At 47.1% G+C, this 25249-nt stretch overlaps 1 protein-coding gene across 1 annotated transcript in view; it reads right to left on the bottom strand.

Annotated features, from left to right (window-relative positions):
• GABBR2 (gamma-aminobutyric acid type B receptor subunit 2) overlaps window positions 1-25249 on the bottom strand; it is a 370296-nt gene that overhangs the window by 247324 nt on the left and 97723 nt on the right. Inside the window, exon 2 of the mRNA XM_024126525.3 lies at window positions 7701-7838. Coding sequence (XP_023982293.1) covers window positions 7701-7838 — 138 coding nt within the window. The remainder of the gene's footprint in view (window positions 1-7700; window positions 7839-25249) is intronic.

Here is a 25249-nt window from a genome sequence, read left to right as displayed (position 1 = left end):
TTGTCATTGTAACATTATTACATCATAACATTGTACCAGCAGCTACTGTTTTGTAGTCTATAAAGGTGCTTTCACCTAAAAGAGGAAAAGCCTTCACTGATTCTCACAACTGCACAAAACATATTAGGCTAATTTGCTATTCCCATTTTACATAAGAGAAAAGTGAGGCTGAGAAAGATAAAATAAGACCATGGTGTAATTACAAAGCACTGGAGAGTGAGCCACGGGACCCAGCTTTGCTGTTACTGTGAGAACTTGGGTAAGATCCTACCCACTTTGGGCCTCTGCTTCCCAGTCTGTGCAACAGGGAGACTGGACCCAATGATTGCCAAGACCTTATGTCTTTCTATGAATCTACCTCAAATTCCACAAACCACAGCTAAGTAAGAAACAATCTTTTGATTTCTCAGGCAACCGACAGCTTTCATAAGATAATCACATGAGAAAATCAAGTCAGATGACAAAATTTCTGTTCCTATAAAGGAAATGGCATCGACCGATAGTTTAGAGCTATGTTGGAACTCAGTAAATAGCAAAGGGCTTGATTTGAGGGTTTTCACAGATTTGGTTTTTTAAATGTCAAAACCAAGCATGACTTAGTTTTTTCAGAAATCAAGGCCTAAATGTGCCAACAGTTACACAGAGTCAAGGTTCTCCTGTCTACATACCCTCCTCACTTCCACTCCCTCACATGAGCTTGGCCAAGGAGACAACCCCATCACACAAACTGAAATGTTGCTGCCCGGGAAGGTCCTCGAGGGAGTGCCAAGGCAGGCCAGGAGGCAGGGTGGGCCGCCGAGGGGAGTCTTGGGATGGTGCCAGGAGAAATGCATCTACAATTTAATAATCTGCTGCAGCTGCCTTTTTAAAGGACAGGCTCTGCGGGATACAGTTCTTGATGAAATAGTGTTTGCAACTTCCTGCGAGCAGCCCTTTATCCCTTCAGGAATCTGACTACTTTCATCAGCAAGACTATTTCTCTCTGCAAGCTGAGGCAACTATCATCTCACTCCCAAGAAGGAAGGAGTTTTGTCCTGGTCTTAGGGTGTGAACTCCCGCTGGCCACATCTCATGTACCTTTGCTGGCTTTGCCTCCATCTCTTGTGCAAGCTACCCTGCCTCCATCTTCCCCACCCAGCGCCAAATCCTCCTGCTTCCCAGGCTCTGTGCTTTCAGAAGGACAGACTAGGTTGGTGGGAGTTTGTAGAACTTCTCCAAAAATGTGCAAGGCAAGGTCAGAAGCAAGCCACCTTCAGATCTCCGAGGAAAGGATTCTGAGGGAGTCTGAAAACATTTCCAAAGGAAGCATATTAGTTCAAAAGCATCAGGGCCAGAGATGGGAGATGTGAGCTGAGGCCATGCCATAGATCATTTCAGGTGCCCTTTATGTCCTTTTACCAAGGGGCTGAAGTTGGAAAGCCCTTGGGTTCCTCTAGGTCTGGCAGGCTCTGATGATCTGCCCTCATCGTTAGGGATGAGCCTGAGGCCTAGAAGGCAGGCATCCAGCCCTCTGTCGGCACACATGCCCAGGTACCCCTCAGCAGCTAAGTCAGGACTGCACCAGGCCCTGCCCTAGGGCAGCTCGAGGCCGGGCGGGCACAGACACAGGGCAGCAAACACCATGCAACGGCTCTGCAGGTAAAGGAGCACAGGGGAAGGAACGGGAAGCTCCACAGAGGAAGGGGCAGCCAAACTGCACCCTGCCAGGTGGAGAGACCACGGCAGAGAGAACAGCCTGTAAGTGGATGGGGGCTTGAAGGAGCAGGTGGGTGGCAAAGAGAGGAGCAAGATGAAGGAGCACCTTTTGCCACACCAGAGGCTGTGGGCTTTGTCCTGGGGATGTTTGCCCCAGTAGCATCCCCTGCTATCTCCTCCATGTCCTCTTTCCAACAGGGGCTGTGTAAATTGAAATTCTCTGGACCAGGAGCACTTGTCAGAGTCCTGATGTCTGGGAGATGAGCGGGACTTAGAGATCACCTGGCCTAAGCAAGTTCCCAGAAACCAACTGCATCCACGTCCCCTGAACTGCTGGTACTGAAATGGCAGTGGGGGTGAGAAGTGGGGTCCACAGTCCTTTAAGGATTTGATGAATTCCTTAATCTGGACCTGCTCAGAATGGAGCTCGGGAATCTGCATTAAGACAAGCACATCCTTGGCCCCCATAAATGACTCTCACCATATAGTGTGAGAGCCAGCAACCTGGTGTATGCCTACTCTACGGATTAAATCTCAGCAACAGTGGGACTGGATGAGACTAGAATGTTCGGGGAACCTCCGGCAACGGGACCTCACTACTTCATAGCCAGGCAGCCTGCTCCACGCCGGATGCCTCCAGCAGAAAAGGCTTGCTTGCAGGGAGTGGAGGACCCTGCTCCCCTCTAACTTCAGCTTTGCTCCTGCATCTCCCCACCTACATCTCAGAGACCCAGCAAAATCTCTCAAAGAGCCATGCAGGTCTGGAGGCTAAGATTTCTCCCTCCTTCCCAGGGCCCTGCATGTTCTCCAGTCTGAACATGCTCAGCTCTCCAACAGCCAGAACCTGACCCTCCCCAGATGCCTCCCAGGCTATGCCCTGGTGGGTCTCTCCCAGTGGGAGGCCCAGATCTGAGCCTCGACCCTGGGCGGGGTCTGACCAGGAGGACAGGGACAAGCCTGCACTGCATGCCCTGGACTCCATGAAGGTCTTCGCGTCTAGTTGGAGGAGCTGACGCTCCCAGTGACTCACATCACGTCTTAAACAATGTTAGCCTCTCGACATAGCAACCATGAATCAAGAAGCCCAGCAAAAAGCAAAAGTTAAATTTAACTGATTTTAGCGCCAGGGTAAATTTTCACCCCTTTGTGGCGCAAATCCCTATTTTTGTAGTACCAGGAAACAGAAACAACTGATTACGCATTCCAGGCTGTCTCTGTCCAGAAAGCATTGTTCCCCCAAAAGGCAGTCAGTGCTCCTTTTCAATTACACAAATTACATGCATTTTCCCATTTGTGAAACTCTGTTTCGGAGCCCAGTTTTGAATAAGTTAAGGGATTGATCAAATCCCTTGGGTGACATCAGACCCACTCACCCCAGTCCTCTACCATCTCTTCAAACAAGCTCAACCTCCAGGAGGTGGGGAGCGGGCGGGAGGTCCCCGGAATCTGGTCCTGTGTTAGCAAATGGGGCTGTGTTCCCCGAGCGTGGGGGGAGGAAGAAATCTTCCGGGGCTACTCTCCATCAGGACCCACACCTTTGTTCCTACATCCCCCTGCTTGACTTCTCAGGCTGGGAGAAGTCTGTTCTCCTTGGCTCACCCTGTGATTCAGGTCCCCAGAACTCTCCAAACTGCCGGGCACCGTCCAGTTTAGCCCCTCGGTGTCCCTCATCTGTGCATAGCTGGAGCCCTGGATCTGCCCAGGTGTCTAGTAGCACCAGAAACCTGGTGGACTGAGCACAAGAATTACCCACAAGAGCCTGTAGACAACACAGAGGGATTCTGCTGAGGTGGAGGCTGAGGATCTGCATTTTTCTCCCAAGTCCTCGGCCTCCCCATGGTCAAGTCCACATTGTGAGAAACTCTGCCATGGAGGGTTTCAGGCTCCCAGTCTATCCCCTGCACTTAGTTCAGTTTAGCACTCAGTGAGGACCTACTGGGGTACTAGGCCCTGTGCGAGGCGCTGGCAACTAAGAGGCGAAGAAAACAAGAGTCCCTGCCCCCAAGAAGCTTACAGTCTAGTAGGGAACACCCAGATATAGAATAAACTATTCTCCACAGAATGTAATTCATTTAATAATGGAACACTGTATGCAATATAGAAGTGATGTAGAACCACGCATGTTCCTCAATCTTCTTTTCACTATCACTCTCCTAAGAAACCTTTAAGCATTTTTTCCTAATCCCACCCCACTCATGAAATTGTAATATCACAGATATACTATATATCCGTTTATGCACCATAAGTGTACCTGTGCATTATACATAAAAAGAGTGAGACTTTTTGCCCTCTTCCCACAAGAATGAATTTTCACCCGCTTGAGGGAGATGACCCCCCACTGAGAAGGCATTGTTTAGGAGGGAACAATTAATTCACTTAGGGATGGGAGGCACAGAAGGAAAGAGATCAGGAAAGGCATCACAGAGGAAGCAGTACCTATCCAGGGTTTTCAAGGATGAGCAGGAGTTCAGCAAAACAGAGAAGGGACTCAGCATCTAGCCTCCCTTGCTGGGCAACCTGAGCTCCTGCTTTCCTCCCAGAATTCCTCCTTCCTGTGGAAGCCAGCCTCCAAGATGGTCCCTAGTGATCTTCGCCTCCTGCTATAGCTTGTATAGTCCTCTCCCTCATAAATAAGAGCTAAATTTGTGATCAATAGAATACGGCAGAAATAATGATATGCAAACTCTGAAGCTAGATACAAAAAACCTCTGCAGTCTCTACTTTAGTCTCCTAGGTGACTCGTTTTGGGGGAAGCCAGCTGCCATGCCATGAGGACCCTCTAGCAGCATTATGGAGAGGCCCCCACGGGGAAGCCCCAATTTGCCAGCCATGTGAGGGGATCATGCTGGGAGCAGACCCTCCAGCCCCAAGCAAGCCTTCAGATGATGCCGGCCCCCAGCCTCCAAGTCTGCCAGCTGGACCTCAAACATCTTGGAGCAGTCGCAACCCATTCTGTGGGTCTGAATTCCTGACCCACAGAAGTAATGGAATAATAAATGACTATTGTTGTTTTAAGCCACTAGATTTTAAGGTGATTTGTTACACAGCAATAAATAATATACCCCACATCTCATAACCCAAGTTTCTGTCTTATCAGCTCCTCTAGGCTGGAGGCCCTCTTTTGCATGCTGAGGCTGGGGAGCTCTAGCTGCCAAGCCAGGAGTTTGCAACACTGTGCTTGCTCCTGCAGCTCCTAGAGAATTCTGAGGGGCAGACAGTTCTAAGTGAGGCTCAGAGAAGGTCAGGAAGCTCCCTGGATTCCCCTGGGCGGGGATTTTACAGGAAGCTTGGTCTCTCACGTCTGGGCAAAATATCCACCTGCAGACCCTTCCCTCCCTCCCTCCCTCCCTCTGACCATTCAACATCTAATAAGGTCTGTGAAGTGTCAGGCGCCAGGAAAAACAGGAGTAACTCAGGCCTCATTTCTGTTCTCAAGGGATCCATAGCTCAACGAAATACATCCCCACATATGCAAAGCCCTACGAGGGGGAAAGGTAGACAGGCTTGGGGGTGGTGGGCTGTGTACATGCTCTGCTACAAGTAAACAGGAGGAAGTGAGAGAAAGAATTTCTAGAGGGCTACTTTAGATAGTGCAATAAGAAAAGGCTTCCTGGAAGAGGCAGCATTTAAGCTGGGTCTCTGAGAACGGGTAGGACTTGGCATACAGGTCATGGGGAGAAGGGGATGTTTCAAGTGGTGGGAACAGTGTTTCAGGAAAGACAAGGAATGCTAAGTAGTTGGGGTATTCAACTCAGGGAATAGCAGGAGATGGGGCAGGGGTGTCAACAACAATAAAACAAGAAACACTTAGTGCTTAGTACATGCCAGGGCACAGTTCTAATCCCTGTTTAATAATTTAGCCCACACAGCAGCCCTATGAGGTCAGTCCTCTTATTACCTTGCTTTTACAGATGGGAGGCTGAGGCTCAGAGAGGCAGCGCCTGGCCCTGACCAGAAGGAGTCTGGAGTGCTCCTCAGTACTCAGGAGAGAAAGCTCAAGGGCAGAGAAGGTGCATGACTCCACCAAGGTCTCACGGCTGTCTGTGGGCACCGCAGGGTTGGAAGCCAGGCTCCCCCGACACACTGAGCCGTGCTGGTTCCCAGCTACGTGGTTAGGTTTGCACCAAAGCACGCTGAGCTGCTTTTCTGGCCTCATCCACTGTTGCATCCGCCCACCCTCAGCATGGCCTGCTCCGGCCACAGAGAATGACTCACTGCTCTCCAAGCCCACACTCCTTCCCACCTCCTGCTTTTGCATGCCCAGTTTCCTCTGCCAGCAGCGCTCTCCTCCACGTCTCCAGCTGTCCAACGCCCTCTCCTCCTTCGCAGCCAGCTCCCCATCACCTCCCCTGAGAAGTCTTCCTGAACCCAGGGCTGAGTGGGCGGGTGGCTCTCCCCTGGGACCCCACTCTTCCCTTATCACAGCTCTGCTATGGCTGCCTCCCACCTCCCCTCTGGGGCACGAGCTTGGGGCTCTACCCCCAGCGCCCCACATACGCAGGGCTGGACTCAGAAAGTACGTCAGTCAATGTGAGCAGAATGAAACCAGATCCCCCTGTGGTCTGGCTCCTGCCCACCCCTTCATTCTCATTCTCACCACCCTGACTCCCCACCCACCATGCTCCAGCCCCACTGCCCTCTTTTCCGTTCCCTGAACAAGCCAAGTTTGTTCCCATCACAGGCTGTCTGCATTTGCTATTCCATCCTGACGTGGAATACTCTTCATCCAACCAACTGCTTCTCACCCTTCAGGTCTGAGTTCAATTGTCACCTCCTCTAAGAGGCCTTTCCTGACGGCCTCGAGGCGGCCACTATTTATCCCATCACCCTGTTTACCTCTACCCTAGCCATTTCCTTACCGCAATCTTATCTCAAGGGTCAAACTGCCTGAGTTTAAATCCTGGCTCTATTACCTATGAGCTGAGGGTCCTTGGGCAAGTTACTTAGCCTCTGTGTGCCTTGGTCTCCTTATCTATAAAATGGGATGATGATAATACCAACAGCATAATACCAACAGTTGTAAGGAGTACATGAGTTAATGAAAATACGTGCTCAGAACAGTGTCTGGTATGTTATAAGCCCGACATACATACTATACAAGTATTGCTCTTAGTGTTATTACTTAATTGTTTATTTGCTTATTGCCTGCCTCCCTCCTAGAATGTAAGCTCTGAACAGGTAGGGACCATGTCTGTCCTGTTCAGCACTATATCCCCAGTGTCTACCCAAATTCCAGGCACACAGTAAGTTGCATTATATTTATTGGATGCATGAATGGATGATGGATGATGAATGGGTGACGGATGGATGGATGAAGCAAAGAAGTAAAACATGTTCCTGGGCCACAACTCATCGTGGGGTCTCATCTTTCTACACTTCTCTCTCACATTCTAAATAACAGCTAGCACTGGTGAGTTTCACCTACATCAGACCATACATTCACTGGTGGAACATTCAACAGCATATAACATTTGCCAGTGTAAAGAGTGAATAACAGCCAAGAGCCCCAGAAAAGGCTTAACCAAGGAGAAAGGCAGTCTTAGTGGACAAAATAATTTCAGTGAGGGCGGGAGGTTTGGATCATCTAGTTAAAGAAATAGTGAGAGCAGGTCTCTGAGGCCTGAAGGTCTAGGGTGTACTTGGGGAAGGGTGGGTTGTTTAGAGGGGCTGAGGCATAGAGTGAGTGGCAGGGATAGGAAATGAGACTGGACAGGAAGATTGGCTGGATGTTGACAGCCCTGAAAGTCGGGCTAGGGAGTCACAGCAATATTTCAAACACACAGTGATGGTGTCAGGGCTACCCTTTAGAGCCCCACTGTGTCAGCCAGGACAGGCCAGAGGATCAAGCCAGGAGGTAGGGGCAGCGGGAGGCTGTGTAATCATTCAGGAAAGAGTATGGGAGGTCTGAACCGAGCAACTTAGGAACCATGTTGGGCAAGGAACAATTTCTGAGAAAGACCGGTGGCCAAAGACAGTTGCTCAACCAAAGGTAGCCCGGACCTTACCTGTACCAGATTCCAGCCTTGGAGGGACTCTGCGATGATGGACGTAACAGATGGACAGACTCCTCCAAACACCATCAAGTGGTTCGGCCCATATTTTATTGCGTCGTAGAAGGCTTTCAACCCTTTTGCATTATCACACTAGGGAGCAACACAAAGAAAGAGAAGCCCAAATTAGAAACAGCTTTCCCCAGGGACAAGAGCCCAACAGTGGATTCACACAAACAAAACTTCCTCATGGGAAACCTGGGTTTCAGTTCTCTCATCGTGAGGCCTCTCTTTAAGCCAGTCCTGAGCCCATGCTGTGAGCTCAGTGAGGTGTGGTCTTGGTACCCCTCTTCCCAGCTCTCCTCCCTCTGAGTGCCCTCCAAATCTAGGACTTTAGGCTCCCCAGCTATCTCCCTTCAGAGCACACTGAGGAATGGGCCCCCAAATTCCTCACCCTGGGCCTCTCCCATCATGGTCATCTATATTTTAAAAGAAGATAAATCCACACCCATTAGGATGGCTATTATCAAAAAAGCAGAAAACAACAAGTATTGGCAAGGGTGTGGAGAAAGTGGAATCTTTGTGCATTGCTGCTAGGGATATAAAGTGGTGCAGCTGCAATAGAAAACAGTACTACAGTTCCTCAAAACAGAATTAAACAGAATTATTATATGATCCAGAATTCCACTTCTGGGTATATACCCCCAAAAAATGAAAGCAGGGACTCAAAGAGATATCTGTACACCCATGTTCATAGCAGCATTATTCACAGTAGCCAAAAAGTGTAAACAACCCAAATATCCATCAAGAGATGAATGGTTGAACAAACTGTGGTTTATACATACAATGGAGTATTTTTCTGCCTTAAAAAGGAAGGGAATTCTGACACATGCTATAACACGGATGAAACCTGAAGACATTATGCTAAGTGAAATAAGCCAGACACAAAAGGACAAATGTTGTATGATTCCACTTAGATGAGGTACCTAGAAGAGTCAAATTCATAAAGACAGAAAGTAGGATAGTGGTTACCAGGGGCTAGAGGAGGAGGAAATAGGGAATTAGTGTTTAATGGGTACACTTTCAGTGATGGTAACATTCCGGAAATGGATGGAGGTGATGGTTGCACAACAGTGTGAATGTACTTAATGTCACTGAACTGTACACCTAAAAATAAAGTGGCACATTTTATGTTATATACATTTTATCACAATGAAAAAGGAGGAGGAGGAGAAGGAGAATGAGGTGAATCTAAAGGAAAGAATCTGTTCAGCAGACACTTGCCAAGCACCACTCTGTGTTCAGCCCAGGGCTGGATGCTGAGGAAACAGAGAAACTGGACACAGCCCTGCCAAGCAGCTCGCATATGAGAGAGGAAAACAGATCCTGGTGACCCGCTATGGAAATGAACAAGGACAAATGTCCGCAGATGTCGGGCGTCAGTTACGGCTCACCTCCCTCTTCTCCACTTCCATCAGTCTCATCAAGCCGTGTGGCCGGCTCTCCCCTGGACAGAGCCATTGGCTGCGAACTGGGCGTCTTGCTCCTCCTGAGACCCAGTTAAGCCCATTCATCACCTAGCAGTCTGAGGTCCCTTTGTAAAACATAAATTAGTCCTCTTTTTACTCTGCTGCTTTCTGTGCACTTAAAACCCAAACTCCTATCAGAATATAATTCTCAAAAGGTTAAAAACATAATTCTCATGAAAATCAATAGTGGGTACATGTCAACCTTTTATCTAACTAATAAAGGGCATCTGCAGGATGACAAAGTCGATTCAAAAGAAAATTTGGGAAACAGGGATTTTTATAGTGAATGCAAAATAAGAAATAAGATTGCTAAGTTAGATACAAAACTGGTTAGTGTCCTATAGGGCAATAAAACTATCACCTTTGGGGACAGAAAAAGAAATCATTGAAAACCAGCGCATCTTATCAATTTTAGAGAATTGTAAGATGCCTTAAATTCCCCCAGTCAGGTGACCCTAAGGAAGGGCTGTTAGAAAACGCTCTAAGTGTTAGGCTAACTGGTTATATAAGAACTATTTTATATTATTTACAAGTTTGGTATGATATTCTTCACCATCCTTATCATAATGGATGCAGGAAGCCACAAGATCCAGCCCTGCCTCCCACTCTGACCTGATTTCCCTCCACTCTCTTCCTTGCTCACCAAGTACAGCCTTACCAGCCTCCTTTTTAATCCTTGAAAGGAAAAGCAATTTCCTTCCTGCCTCTGGGCCTTTGCACTTGCTGTTTTCTTGGCTGGGAATAATATTCACTCAGTTCTCAGCATGGCTCACTCCTCATCATTCAAGTCTCAGCTTAGCCGTTACCTCCTTAGGGAATTCATCACTGTTGCCCTACCCAAAATGGTCCTCACCCCCAGTCACTCTCTAAGATGCCACTCTAGTTAATGCCCTAATATAGCTCCTAAAATTACCTGAAATCATCTTGTCTATTTTTGTTTGTCTGCATATTGACTGTCCTTTAATTAAAATCTAAGCCCTCTGAGGACAAGGCTTTTTGGTCATTGTTTCTACTGCTGTCTCCCCAGAGCTTATACAGGCGCCTTAGTAAGGATCTGCTGGATGCCTGAGGGGGCCCTCTGACCTCCCTGCATCTGTTTCTCCCCTCTCTTTCTACTTCCATGTGTCTCTCCTTATTTTTGTCTCACTCTGTCTCCCTGCCCCTTCCCCTCAAGTGACCATAATGTGGGACCAGAGTGGGTTAACATTTGTTGCTCTCTCCTTGTCTATTTGAGAGACTCTGGACTGAGATCCACAGTGGGCGTCAAGAGGGATAGAAACATGAGTCTGATTCAGTTCCTGGCCTCAGAGAGCTCACGGCCCAGTGAGACAGGGGCACGGGTGGCCCCAGCATGTGATGGACAGGGCTCAATGCTGGGGCAGAGGCACCATGGGGAAGCACCAGGGAGGGCTCTGGGGGCAGGAGTGCGTAAGATTGAGGATGAGGGCAAAGTGGCCTGGGCTAAGGCTAAGGAGCGCTCTGACAACCAGCCTAGAGAGTTTGGATAGTTCCCTGGAGAGATTCAGGAAATGATTTAATTTTAAAATTTTAATTTAATTTAAAAATTGGCCAAGTTAATTTTCTTGCCAAGAAAGACAGAAGGAGAGAAAGATGGAAAGGAAGGAAGAAAGAAGGAAGGAGGGAGGTTGGGGGGAAGAAAGATGAAATTCTTATTGCTTCTTGGGGCCCTGTATTAACTGTTCCTGTTTCTTGATTGAAAGCAACACTTCCCATCCTCGGTGGAGCACAAGTGGATATAACACAGTAGTTCATGTTTTAATTGTTTCTAACATGATTTACTGAATCATTTTCCATTTTAATACATTCCTATAATGATTTTAGCTTGTTTTGTAATCTGTACTAATGACAGTGATGATACAGTACCACAAGATTTATAATCAAAGTTGCACTGAAATAATATTAGCAACAATGAACTTATTAATACCTGTTTGCTCAGAAAACATTTCTCCAGTACCTAGTCCCTGTAATACTCTTCATTAATAATGATGCCCTGGCTTCTCACAAATATATACCTTCTGAATAAGTCAACTCAAAAATCTGAGCATATTTGACCACTGGTATTTGAGCTGCAAAAGTTTATCTGACTCAGTTTTCACCAAACCGTGTGGAAGGCAGAATTCTGGCTCCCGTGACCCCCTTCGTCTTACTCTCATGCATATGTTATGTTACATGGCAAATGGGACTTTGCAGATGTAGTTAAGGTTAACGATCAGCTGACCTTAAAGTGTTATCCAGGTGGCCCAATGTATTCACACAAGCCCTGAAAAGCAGGGAAGTTTTTTTGGCTGACAGCAGCAGGGAAATCAGAGATTCAAAGCATGAGATGTATTTGATGTGCCATTGTTGGTTTGAAGTTGAAGGGGAACCTCAGTCCTACAATCGCAAAAAACTGAATTCTGCCAACAACCTGAATAGTTGGGCCTCCTCATAAGAACCCAGCCCAGCTGACTCCTTGATTTTGGCCTTCGAAAGCCCTGAGCAGAGGGCCCGGCAGAGTCATGCAGGTCTGGACTTCTGGCCCACGAATGGTGAGACAATGCACGGTTGTGGTTTAAGCCACTAAATTTGTGGTTATTTGTTACAGCATCAATAGAAAACTAATGCGGTGAAGTAAAATGAGAAAAATTAGAATAATACAGTAAGATTTTCCTTAACGTTAAATGTATTCCATTTAGAGAACAATCCTTAATATAAAGATAAGATCCTTCGTGGTCTGTACAGTGTTGAAACGTTTTTCTGTTATAAAATTGCAGATAGTAGCAGGATTTTGTTTTTAATACCCTAACGCAGCAAAATAAAATGTTTTCTACTCTATGTACATTTCTGTTCCATGCCCCCTGGAGCCCCGTCTCTTTAGCCTTTACTGGTGTGTAAGAGCCAAATGTGTGAGCATTGCTAACCCAGCCAGCCTGGTACCCTCATTTTCAGATGCAGACAATGATGACTAGAGAAGTGAAGGGACTTATCCACTGTCCTTTCAGGATTAGGGGAGGGATTTCGGGATCCCCAGTTCAGAGCTTTCTCAACAGTCTAGAGAACTCAGGTCAACGGGCGAAGGGAAGGGAAAAGTCAGCCGCATTCTAGAAAGGACCATTTTCCCCCAGGGTAGTGCTGCAAGCCCAGGCCTCTTCCTGATCAGCACTCGACCTGAGGCAGGAGAAACAACCTACTGGGCACCAAGTAAGAAAGAAAAAGAGAAAAGGGGAGAAAGATGGGAAGCAAGTCAGAAGGACAGAAGAAGGGTGCTTCCCCAGCTCCCCTAGAGAGCACGTTTGCAGTGAATAACAAAGTAAAAATCACATGGATGTACCTGTCCCATTTGAGATGCTATTGTCCCTCATCCTCATTTCTAATACTGTCTCTTCTTAGCTGACATGGTTAGTGTCCCCAGTAGATAGGCTCTCCAGTTGACCTAAGCTTAATTTTTGTGGCTGGACCAGCATGGAGGTTTTTACACTCAGTCCAGAAGGGCCCTATGACCCAGCAAAGATGTTTGGAGTCCAGTGAGAGGAGCTCTGGGTTCCTCACCTTCATTTCCACCTGCAGTTCTCCTTTACCTGTTCTATATACAGCTTCAAGGGGCCACATAATACTTAATTTGAAAAGAGGATTTCATGGATAGTCACAAAAAAAGGTTTGAAAACCACAAAGATGACCCCAGAGGTCCTTGCCTGTGTATGACTTTTGTCTCCGGCCTAGGGAAGTGCAGGTGGGTGTCCCGCAGGCGAGGCTGGATGAGCCGGTCACGTGAGCGCACACTACAAGCTGCTCGCTGAAAGTTCATCCACTGCACATCAGTTTGCCTGATGATCAATTCAACAAACCACTGGGGAATTTCTCTACGTTTGAGTTTCCCAAGGGGTTCCTTGCAGACACTTCACATGGCTATTTCACAGGGATTTGTCCTTGCGGCTCAAGTGAAAGTCAATTTCAACTGTATTTCACATTTCAGTCCTTCCTAAATGCTGCGCTTGGAGATGTTCCCCTAATGCTTGTTTATTACTTTCCTCTTCTTGTGGGCTCCGGACCTGACCCTCATGAGCCAGGGAAATGCTGAAGCTTTTCTATTCCCCATTTAAGGTGTCTGTCAGATAGCTTTTAGTGAGCTGGTCACTGGGCAAAACCATCATTCTGAGAAATTATTTATGACATGTTGTCTTTGAGCGATTTGGCTTTTTGATGAATTGCTCTCAGAGCCCGGATAAGGGGGTTCTTCTGTCCTGGAAGAAGCTACAGGCTTTATCATGTTCCCCTACTTTCCCCACCTTCCCCACTAGGAACTCCCCCCACCCCCTTCTGGAGGGTACAGACACACCTGAACAGCAGACAGGGAGCTAATTCCATCGTGGTTCACATTCTCCTGCAATAGTTCAAGGCTAAATGACCAGCTACAGCCTCTGATCTGCAGTCCTGCCACCTGGACATAGGCTGGCCCACAGTAGGGCCTCACTAACTCTCGCCCTCCCCCTCCCTCTTCTCTCCAGGATTTTTCCCCCTTGCCTTTCCTTGACCTCACGTCTCCAGTAGCTCATGGTCACTTTCTCCAAACTCCCTTGCCCTGTTTCACTTCCAAAGGCTCTTCTCCTTCCCTGTCAAGATGGACTTGTCACAAAGAAATCATAATGGACACATACAGGCTCTTAAAATTCAGCACCTACAAATGGGAACAGAGCCAAAAGCCACGAAAATCAATTTTTTTTTAATGAAAAAGTAGAACTCTAGAATAAAATTCATTTTCATTTAAATCTCATTTTTAAAGAATTAAAATACTTTTTTGACTGAAAAATATCAAAGAAAATGTTGCTGAGAATTAAAATGTAAAAATGCCTAGAAAATGTCAGAGTTAATAACGACCAATTTGAAACTGGGAATTACTCTGCACAGAATTTCAGAATTGAAGGAGAATGTAAAAGCTAACATGTCCAACTCATGCCCCGGATACAGAGTCCTCCTCTGTGCATCCTGTTCCAGGAGTGGTCAGCATCTGCTTACTTCCCTCTAGTGGCAGGGGTCTCACTCCCTCACCAGGGAGCTACTTTGCCATTGGTGCTTCTTAGAAAGTTCTTATGTTGGTCATGAAATCACCCTGCTTTTTCATCCCCTGTTCCAACTTCTCATTCTAGAGCAAAGGTCAGCAAACTTTTCCCATAAAGGTCCAGGAAATAAATATTTTAAGCTCTGTGGGCCACACTGTCTCTGTTGCAACTTCTCAACCCTTTGGAGCACAAAAGCAGCCACAGACAATACATAAATGAATGAACATGGCTGCAATCCCATAAAATTTTATTTACAAAACAGGCAGTAGTTGGATTTGGACCACTGGCTGTAGTTCGCCCACCCCTGCTCTAGAACCTCACAGAACATGTACTGTCCTCCATCCCCACGAGAGCCCTTCAGATACCTAAACTAAGCCAGCCTGCCTCCACAAGATGCTTTCAGGCCAAACGACCCTTAGCTCTTCTAATCATCCCTGTATGATATAGTTTCACACCCTTCTCATACGTGGGCATCCTTGGGAGTGGCTTCAGAGGACAGATATTTCCTGGATGCACCCCAAATACCTCCATCTGCCCTGCACAGAAAAGTAACACAAGCTAACGTGTGTTGTACACTCACTATGTGTCAAGCATGGTAATAAGAACTTCATATAAATTATTCTATTCATTCCTCACAGTGTTATGTAAGGTAGGTAGGTACTGTTATTATTTCCATCTCACAGAAAGGGAAACTGAGGTTCAGAGAAGTTAAAAAACTTGCCCCAAGTCACATAAATGGTAAGGATTCCATCTCAGGCAGTGTCACTTCAGAGCACTGTTTTATTTTAAATAAGAATTTGTTATTATAAAATATTTCACTTATAGAATAGAATATATATATACACATATCTTACATAAAGTATGAAAAATAGTAATGTGAACATACACTATACCCAACACCCAGTTTATGCTGAAGCCCCTGTGTGCCCACCCTGCCCATAACCCTCCTTCACCAGGAAGAACCCCTAGTCTGAATTTTGTGTTTATCCTTCCTTGCTTTTCTTTATTGTTTATTGTATGTATGTTTCCTAAACACTGTATCATTTAATTTTACTTGTTTTGAATGTATATATGAGTGGAATCATGCCTGAAACATGCTTTTATGGCTTCACATTATGTTTGTGAGATTTTTGTTGCTGAACAAAGCTACAGCTCACTCATTTTGATAGCTGTGTAGTATTCCATTGTGTGAACAGGTCATGGTTTATTTGTTAATTCCCCCTGATGGACACTTGGGTTGTTTCCAGTGTTTCGTTTAGTTGCTGCTGTAAGCAAGACAGTTGAGTGTCTATACATGTCTCCTGGCACACAGATGTAGAGCTTCTCTAGGGTATAAACCTAGAAATGGAATCACTGAATCACAGGATTTCCCACATTTTGTCAAAGTGGTTTTATCCATTTACACTCCCACCAGCAGTGTTTGAGATATCTCATTACTCCACATCCTCATCAACTTTATTTTTTGCCAATCTTGTGGGTATTGAATATGTCATTTTAATTTGTATGTTCCTGATTATTAAAGAGGATAAGCCACTTTTTCACATGTTTGTATGTGTTTCTACTTCCTCTTTTGGACTGGTGACTTTGCCTACTTTTCTGTTGGATCGTTTGTCTTTTTCTTATTGATTTGTTCAGACCATCCCTAGTCACAATGCTAAAATGAATGAAATGATCACCTCTCGCATTCTGAGCATAGACTTCCATTAATGCAGCCTCAGACGACAGTCCTATTTGGTCCCTACTTCATGCAGAGTTTGCTGTCAGCAAAAATCAGCATGTGTAATCTTGGTAACAAAACACCTATGAACCTTTCTTGGAAAGAAAAAAGAAAGGAAGGAAGGAAGGAAGGAAGGGAGGGAGGGAGGGAGAGAGACTACTTGATGATAAAATCCAGCCAACCACAGATGAATCAAAGTATAGATCTCAGGAAAGGAGGGCTTGTGATAAAAAGGAATGATTGCAAGAGCTGGACCCATTTAACATGAAACAATCAGCAATTTAAAGATAATAATGTAACATAAAATTCAGAAGGCGGAGGAGGAAAAAGGAGTTGTGAGACTGCTAATTTCCTCTCCTTCCATACAAGGACTTTAATGGATACCATCTAAAGTGGAAAACTGGAGTTTAAAAGCCGGGACTCTAACCTCACTGCTCTTCGTAATCTTTTATTACTCTTAGATATTTTAAAACCAAATATTTTCTATAGCGAAGGCAAAACTGTTATGTTAAGCAATTCCTTCTGCTTTACTCTTCCTTATTTTCTTGTTACATTCAGATAAATAAAATTTAACATCAATTTTAAATAGTATGTAATAATGACCTTTTCAGAAAATTATTTCTGTCCACCTCTCTACTTATAACATCTGCACGGAGAGATGTCTGGAATGGGAGTCATCTCATGTTAAAGATCGAGAGATTTTGAGTGATTTTTTAAAAACTCTCTTCTCTGTACTTATTTGTTTTACTTGAATTTCCTAAAGCACATATTACTTTTATAAGACAGAAACTCATTTTTAAACTGGTAGGCTTTTCACACTCAAGATGCTTTCTCACTCATTTAAGTTCATCTCTTTCTGTTCTTCTGTGATTGACTTTCTGAGCCAAAAGCACAGGACTTCACATTTATTATTGCTAAATCATGTTAAAAATTAGCCCAGTACCATGGCCAACTGAATTCAACAAACTGTATTGTTTTTTCATTGAAATTAATTCATTCAAACATTTTCTGAGCATCCACTAAGTGCTGAGAGAAACAAGTTAAGTCCCTGTGACATATAATTCCTTCAACAGAGTAGTTACTGAAGAGATGTTTACTGACATATTTAATTTGGAAATAAGAATGGTAATAATAGCACAGCAATCCCTATATAACATTTATTTATCAGGCACTACTATAATTTTTTAGTATTTATTAACTCAATCCTCACAACAACACTATGAAGCATGTCCTATTATTATCCATATTTTAATAGATGAAGAAGCTGAGAGTCAGAGAGGTGAGTAATTTGTCCAAAGCTTTACACAGTGAGTAACAGGAAGACTTGGGATTCTGTTCTCCCTGGGCACACAGTGACACTCTAACTCCCCAGCCTTCCTTGCAACTAGGTGTGACCACTGAGCTTTGGGCAATGCAATGTGAGCAAGGGTGATGGACCCTATGCCCAGGACTGGCCTGTGAAGCCTTCCCATGGGTTCTCCATGCTCTCTTCCCATCCACAGTGTCAGTGGGGAAGACTCCAAGGACCTGGAACCTACCCCAACCCCAAATCCTTATGCCCCTCATGGAGGGGCACTGCGACTGCCAGAGAAACTGTCACAAGGAGGACAGCCTCCCAAGGTGACAGACTCCGGGAGCAATGCCTTCAGTATAATGTCTCGCTCTTTGCAGGCAATCCCAACCCTCGCCTGAGCACAGCAGCCAAACAGATGCTTACCATTTCTGGTCAGCACAAGACTCAGCTATGGACAATCTTGAGCCCCTTTGGTCTGGCTGAGACTTCATCAGAGCTGCACCACTGCCCGAGTCTCTTCCTACTCACCTCTCCTTCCTTCCCCCTCTCCTTTCACAGGTGGCAGACCTGCCCACACTCTGAAGACTTGCCCTGCCTTTCTCTGCTCTCTCCCCTCTTTCTCTCATGAGCATTGCTCCCAACGCACATCTAACTCTGGGCATCTGCTTCCCAGAGGACCCAACCACCACACCCTCTGACCTGCATTTGACTATGACATGAGCAAGAAACCATCTTAATACTTTGAACCACTGGAATATAAGGGTGTTTGTTACCGTAATTAGACTGCATTGACCAGTAACATTCTTAACCACCTGCTATAAGAAGCCTGAAATACAAGAAAATCAATACACCTGGGAAACTATTACAGAAAGGTGAAAAGAGTTTGAAGAGAGACAAAAAAAAGATTAGGGGAAAAGGTAGAAAGAAATTATGCTGTACATTTAAAATTTGTTCCCCTATCATTCAGGACACTGACGTCAAACCAAAATTCAAGAGACACGACCACATATAACCCAGATTTGCTGCACTGGGTGTTCTTCATCCCCTCTGTTCCCCTGTGCCCACAAAGGGCCTGGCTCCAAACAGGTGTTCAGTACATATTGGCTGGACGAAATTACTGCTGCATACAATCCCTGCTGGTGGATACAGCCTGAAATAAAAGTAACCGCAGCTGTAGCTCCGTCCCAAAGAGCTTATTAACTCCAGGCATCTTGAGTTTTTCACACTCCTTCCCCAGGCTGATGGACAGACCATCTGCTTCTGTAAGTCTCCAGAGAGCCAGACTGTCCATCTTGGATGCTGAGAAAAACTGGCATTTCTGTATTCTCCCTGAAGCTGTCACTCTGAATTCTTGGCCAGCTGCAGACTATGTTATTTGAGGATGATGGAGCCGTAGCACACATCTCTCCTCTGCACTGGGAAAGCCAATTACCCAATTTACAAAATGTTTTTCAAAGACTGGTAGATACAAACTCTGTTTCCTAATTACCTGTCAGTAAGTTCCTCCTCATATGCAGGTGTGACATTTTTAAAAGTCAGGGTCACGAACACAAAACATATGCGGGCTGCTTGTCAGGAGGTTTGGGGTGCTCCCTTCTGCAGGTTTGCACAAATATCACAAGTTGTCAGCCCTTCCCCTGGGGATGGGGGCCAGGTCACCTGCTGAGGAGGGACCTCACTCCAGCTATGTTCCACCAAGCCATCTCCATTCCTTTCCACCCCACATATGCCTCTGCAGCGTGCTCTTCCGAGGGGTGCGCTGGTCCAACATTTGCTGAGGGCCTGGGCTAGATACAGGGTAAGACACAGACCCTGCCCTCAGGGGACTTATAATCTAGAAGAGGTACAGAAATAATTTCGTAAAATGTAGTATGAAGTTAATAGAGGTTTAGAACACTCGTTCGTTCCCTTAATACTCATGGGATGATAATTTAGAGCCAGATCCTGTGGGAGGCGCTGGGGACACAGGAAAGGTTACATACAGTCTTGGCCATGAGGGAGCTCTCACTTCGGTGGGGAGAGAAGATTGAAACAAAAAGCCATAACACAAGGCAAGATAAAAGTGGGAACTCTGGTGGAGACACAAGTCATGCCAAAAGAAAGGAATGGTCAAACCTCACGGAGATATTCTGCCAAGACTTCTTGGAGGAGGTGGCATTCGAGCTGAGCTTTGGAAGATGAAGAGGAGAGTGAGGTGGTAGGAGGGCACACCAGATGGAGATGCCAGCATAAGCAAAGCCTCGGAGGGGGAAAGTGCATACAGGAGAAGTGGAGTATCTGCTTCTGGGGCAGGAGCACAGGGTGGAGAAGGGAGGTGGCAGGAGACGGATGGGTGGGGTCAGACTGGCTGGTCCCTGGGGAACCGTGGCCATCAGGCAGGGTGCGGTTTCTTTTCTCTAGGCAGCAGGAGTCACTGCAGAACTTGAATCAGGGGAGTGCCAGGATGGAGGCTGTGCTGTACGCAGATGCCGCTGGCAGCTGGTGTAGAGGAGGAAGGCCTGACGGGGAAGCAGGCGACCAGCTGGGAAGTGGGAGCAATGGTTCAGGTGTAAAAGGCTTGCTGGGCAACCTGGCCCAGCACTCCAGGAAGGATGTATGTGCACAGTGGAGCTCACCTCTTAGAGGCCCATTAACTAAGGGACTCGGAGGCTTGGGTTTGACCAGCACGTGATGTCAATGGGACTCAGTCAGATGGGTCACCTCAACAGCCTCCTTAATGGGAGGCTCAGTGATGGGGAAGACCAGTGAGGAAAGATATCACAGAGAGAATAAAGCCAGCTATGTCAGGCACAGCATATGGGCCTGGATGAGGGCCCCAGGCTCCTGTGACCTCCTCTTCACTTGGGCTTCACTTATAAAACAAGAAGGTTGAGTTAGTGGGTTCATCGGTCATGAGAGGCTAGGCTCTGCTGTAGCAACAAACACCCCCAAATCTCAATGGAGCACCCCAGAAAAAGTTGATTTCTCTCTCAGCAAGGGGGGGGTCCTGACACATCCTAGTCACTCAGGGGCCCAAGCTGATGGAAAAACCGCCATCTTGAATGCTGCCGCTTTGCCAAGAGAGAAGGAAAAAGAAACTCTGCAGAGGGTCAACCAGTAATTAAATGCAACTCACTGACCAGAACTGGCACCATCCAAGTACCAGGGACACAAGGCACAACTTGGCCAGCAGAAGAGGGGAACTAGGTGTCAGGGAACTACAAATGTCTGCCACAGTTGATCTCTCAGACCCCTTCCTGCCCTAACTGTCTGCATTTTGGTTTGTGCGCCAGATTTTGGTTCAACGTATCAAGCTAACATTTCTTTAATACTGACCTATGTGTTTGTTAGGCACTATGCTAGATTCTTTACATGCATTATCTCACTTGCTATTCATAATGTATCTCATTTAATATTCACAATGCCTCTATGAGATGGATACCATTACAGACATTCCTTGTTTTATTGAGCTTTGATTTATTATGCTTCGCAGATGTTACGTCTTTACAAATTGAAGGTTGGTGACAGCCCTGTGTTGAGAAAGTCTATCAGCGCCATTTTTCCAACAGCATTTGCTCACTTCATGTATCTGTGTCATATTTTCATAATTCTTACGATATTTCAAACCCTCTACCAGCAAAAAGATTTGACTCACTGAAAGTTCAGATGATGGTTAGCACTTTTTAGCAATAAAGTATATTTATATTAAGGTATGTACATTGTTTTTTTAGACATAATGCTATTGCACACTTAATGGACTCCAGTATAGTGTAAACATGACTTTTATACACACTGGGAAACAAAAAAATTCATGTGACTTGCCTTATTGTGACATTCACTTTACTGTGGTGGCCTTGAACCAAACCTGCAATATCTCCAAGGTTTGCCTGCATTATCTCTCAATTAACAGAGGAGAAAATAGAGGTTCAGGGATTTTAACGGACAAGCTCAAGGTCACACTACTAGTAAATCATGAAACCAGGACTCAAATCCAGAGCATCACACCCCAAACCCTAACTCTTGTCTCTTACAATCAGAGCTGTCCAGAGATGGAGTAAAATGTCTTGTAAAGCAGTGGGCTGCCTGTCACTGCGTGCATTCTGGCAGAAGCGTGCAGGAGACTGTTGTAGAAAGGATTATTTCACCAAGTAAAGGAACAGACTCTAATCCTGAATTTCCATGAGGAGAGGCAAGGAAACAGGAAAAGTAGGGGTTAAGTCTTGGGAACAGCAAATGGCATTCTGAGTTGGAGTACTCCGTAGATGAATGAAGAAATGAGAGGTGGGACTGGAAAGGGAGATTGGGGTAGCCTTGGTGGGCCTTGGGCACCAGTATAAGGGGTCATACCCTATTCCGGGGGCCCTGGGGAGTTTTTGTTTGGTTTGGTTATTATTTTTAATCATTTTAACCATTTTCAAGTGTACAATTCAGTGGCATAAGGTGCACTCACTATGCTGTATAACCATAACCATTATCTATTTCCTGAACTTTTTCATCATCCCAAACAGAAAAACTGTACTTATTAAACACAGGGAAGTTCTTAAAAGGGCTTAAACCTGATAATGACATCTTCAGAGCTGAGATGGTGATGAAACCCTCAGGCTGAGATGGGCAACCCTGGCTGCCACTTGAAGGACGTCTTTAGAGGGAAGAGAGGCTGGACAAGGGGACGGGTAATGAGACCAGCGCAGGGATCCAGGCGGGGGACGGCAGGAGCCAAAGACAGGGCAGCAAGACTGGCAGAGGAAGGTGGTCAGATGTGGAACTAGAGGAAGGGAAACCACAGAGGGAGAGGGGAGTCCTAGCTTCCTCCAGGGGCCCTGTGAGTCCTGGGCCACCAAAAACTGAGATGGAGGAGCCAGGAGGGGACCTGGGACCCTGAAGACGCCAGAGTCGCTGGACTGGACACAGGTGAGGCACTGGCCAGCTGCCTGCTCCACCAACTTTCCCTGGGGAGGCGCATCCCCAAACTTAACAGTCCTTCCTGGGACACGGGCCAGAGCTGTCCTCCTGGCTCCTCAGAGGTCTGCAGCCCAACACAGATCCTGCCTGCGCTCAAACACTCACTGGGTGCCCGCTTGGAGATGAAGGGTGATTGCAGGTGGGGTGCATCACCGCCCCCCTCACCGGCAGTCACACTCGTTACTCAAGGCGGCCCGCCCGCGTCAGCTGCAGCTCCACTAGAGTTCATTACGTGCCTCCCTTGTCCTCCAGCTGGGGACACAGTGGTCACTCCCCCGTCTGATGGATGAGGGTTGGGTCTCTGTCACACATCACCACAAGCAGGGGATTCTCCTCAAGGGAACTTCCAATTCCTTAGTCCTGTCACAGATCCTTCCACCCCCTCCACCGCATGGGCTGCTGTGGGCACCTGTCTTCAGAGGCCTTTCTGAGAGGTGATTTTCCCAACACCCCAACACTCAGGCCTGCTTCCCCAGCTCCCATCCCCACTGCCACCTGTTCCCAGACCCAGGCTGACCTCACTTGGAAGTTAACTTCCGGGGGCCCCGTTGCACAGGCAACCTTGGTCCTAGCTGTGTGCCCATCCCAACACCCTGTTCTCACAACCAGCTCCTCCGAGTCTGAAGCCCTACGGAAACTTCCCAGGTCTCTATCCCCAGAACCCAATGCTTGCCTGCACCCACCCCATGGTGGAGCTCCTGCTCAGTGGTCCCTAAGCCCAACGTGGCACTGCCCACCCAGACAGCACTGCACAGGAATGCCCCGGATCCCAAGGGATGGGAAGCGCCACCTGCCTAGAAAAGGGCAGAGGGCTTTCACTTGAAGTCTAGCTAGAGAGACAGACCCAAGAACAGATGCCACTGAGTGCTGAGAGGGGAGCAGGGAGGCTCCAGGAGGAGGCTGCTTAGGTGAGGAGGCTCCCGTGGCTCTTGGGGCAGCTGAGAGCAGTGCACTTAGGAGTATGATCCACTCCAAGGAAGCCCCTTCACAGGACCCCTTGCCCAGAGGGCTGGCAAAACTCTAAGAGCAGCAGCCTCTGGAAGGCCAAGAGGAGGTGCAGACCCTCAGAGGGCAGCCCGTCCCCACCCTCACAACCCTGCACCTCCCTTCTCTGTGAAACAGGGAAGCAATGCTGGGAAGGCCTAACCCTAGGGCCCTTACCATGCTAAGTGGGGCAAATGCCTGAGAGCCCTGCTATTAATGCTGCACTGATTCCGTTCGATGCAGCAGGCATTTGCTGAGCACCTCCCACGAGCCAAGCTTTGTGCCAGGCACCGGGCAAACAGAGGAAACCAGTTAGAGCACATCCTCAATGAGATCACTGGCTAGTGGGGATGAGAGAGGAGCCAATGAGCATGGGCTGGGGAAGCATACCAGGAAAGGGGCAGCAGACAGGGTGGGCCCCAGAAAAGGCCACTGAAGCCAGCACCAGCAGTAGGCTTTGTGCGGGAGGAGGCACTTATGCTGAGCCTCTATACATAAGGAGAAATTAGCTAGATGGAGAGGGTAGAGTGGCCTACAGTGAGAAGAGCATTCATTCATTCATTCTACAAAAATTATTTGAGTACCTACTATGTGTCAGGCATGGTGATAGGTGGCAGGGACACAGCAGTGAGCAAAAGCCCCACCCACGGAGAGCTTCCATTCCAGTGTGGGAAGGAGAGAAGAAATGAGTAGGGTAAGTAAAATGTTAGTAAACGTTAGAAAGTAAAGTGATGAGTAAAATGTGTTGTATGTGATGAGTGCTAAAAGGAAAACTGAAGTGGGGGAAAGGCTGTGCGGGGGTGGTGGGAAGGTAGTGGACTAGGAGCTTTTGGCAATGATGGGCACCCAGCACAGGGCACGGGAGGCAGAGAATGGAGAGGCTGCACAGGAGTGTGAGGGACACCTGGGAGGGCAGTTGTCAGGGAGGAGACAGTGGAGAGGCGACCCTGGAGAGCATCATGGGGAATCAGTAATAGAAATCATGATTATCATTAAACCACCGCCGTTGGCTATCACCCCTAATGTACTACCGAAGGTCAAAGCAACTAAGAACTGTAATGATTTGGGAAAAACTCCTCTCCAAACTTCAGAGGCATCCAAGCCTTGCCAATGAAAACAGCCACTCAGAATCTGAGAATGTGAGGGGTTGAGAAGACCCTAGATGGCCTCACCCCAGACTGGTGTGACTTGCCAGGTGCAGAATAGCACAGAGGTGATGGGACACAGGTGGGAGAAGTGCTGAGCTGGACGACCCAGGGTACTGGAAGCAGTGCCTCTGGCTGGACCAGGAGTCATGGCCCACCCCCACCCTCCAACTCTTAGGCGAGGATCGCTGGGCAGGTGTCGACCCTCCTGCGCTTCTTACAAAACAGGTCTAGTGAGCCTCCCGCCCTCACGTGGCCGAGGCCAGATCAGGCTGGACAGCATTTGTGGGTCCTGGAAGTACATGCACGCTGAAGGGCCCTCGTTGCTACTCACGCCCAGACCCGAGGGCAGAGCCTGCCCCAGACTGAAGACTGGGCTCTCATTTGTTTGTCATTTGCTGGGTGACCTTGGGCTGGGTTCCTCCTGTCTCTTGGCTTCAAGATCCTCGTCCCAGGACAGCCTCTGGGCTCTCTGAGCTCCAAGGTTCTGTGAGGTTTCCTACATGAGTTTGGTGCCTCTAGAGTGAGCCCTGCCAGAACCAGCCCCCAAAACTGGGCCCAGTTCTAACCATGACGGGACCCCCACCCAGATACAGGGTAAAGTAAGGCTGCCTGTGGCCTCCACACCGCCCCTCCTCAGGACTCTGCTCCATACACACCTGTCAGAGCCTCCTGGGCCCTTTCCCAGGTAGAGGGCAAAGAAAAATTACCTTCATAAATTTTGCAAACAGAATAGGAGGATTTTTCAGGGTTAATTCATTTTCATGCAGAAAAAATTATGATTATTTTTCCCAGAGTAGCAACCCTGCTGTGAAATTGGTACTTTGTTTTCTCTTTAGGTTTAACAGATCCTTCCTGAGCCTTGAAAAATTATTTGAATGTAGTTTTTCTCAAAAT

The sequence above is a fragment of the Physeter macrocephalus genome, chromosome 9, assembly GCF_002837175.3.
Source record: "Physeter macrocephalus isolate SW-GA chromosome 9, ASM283717v5, whole genome shotgun sequence".
Classification (NCBI taxonomy): domain Eukaryota; kingdom Metazoa; phylum Chordata; class Mammalia; order Artiodactyla; family Physeteridae; genus Physeter; species Physeter macrocephalus.
The sequence above is the reverse complement of the archived record's forward strand: the minus strand, read 5'-3'. Positions and strand labels throughout refer to the sequence as shown.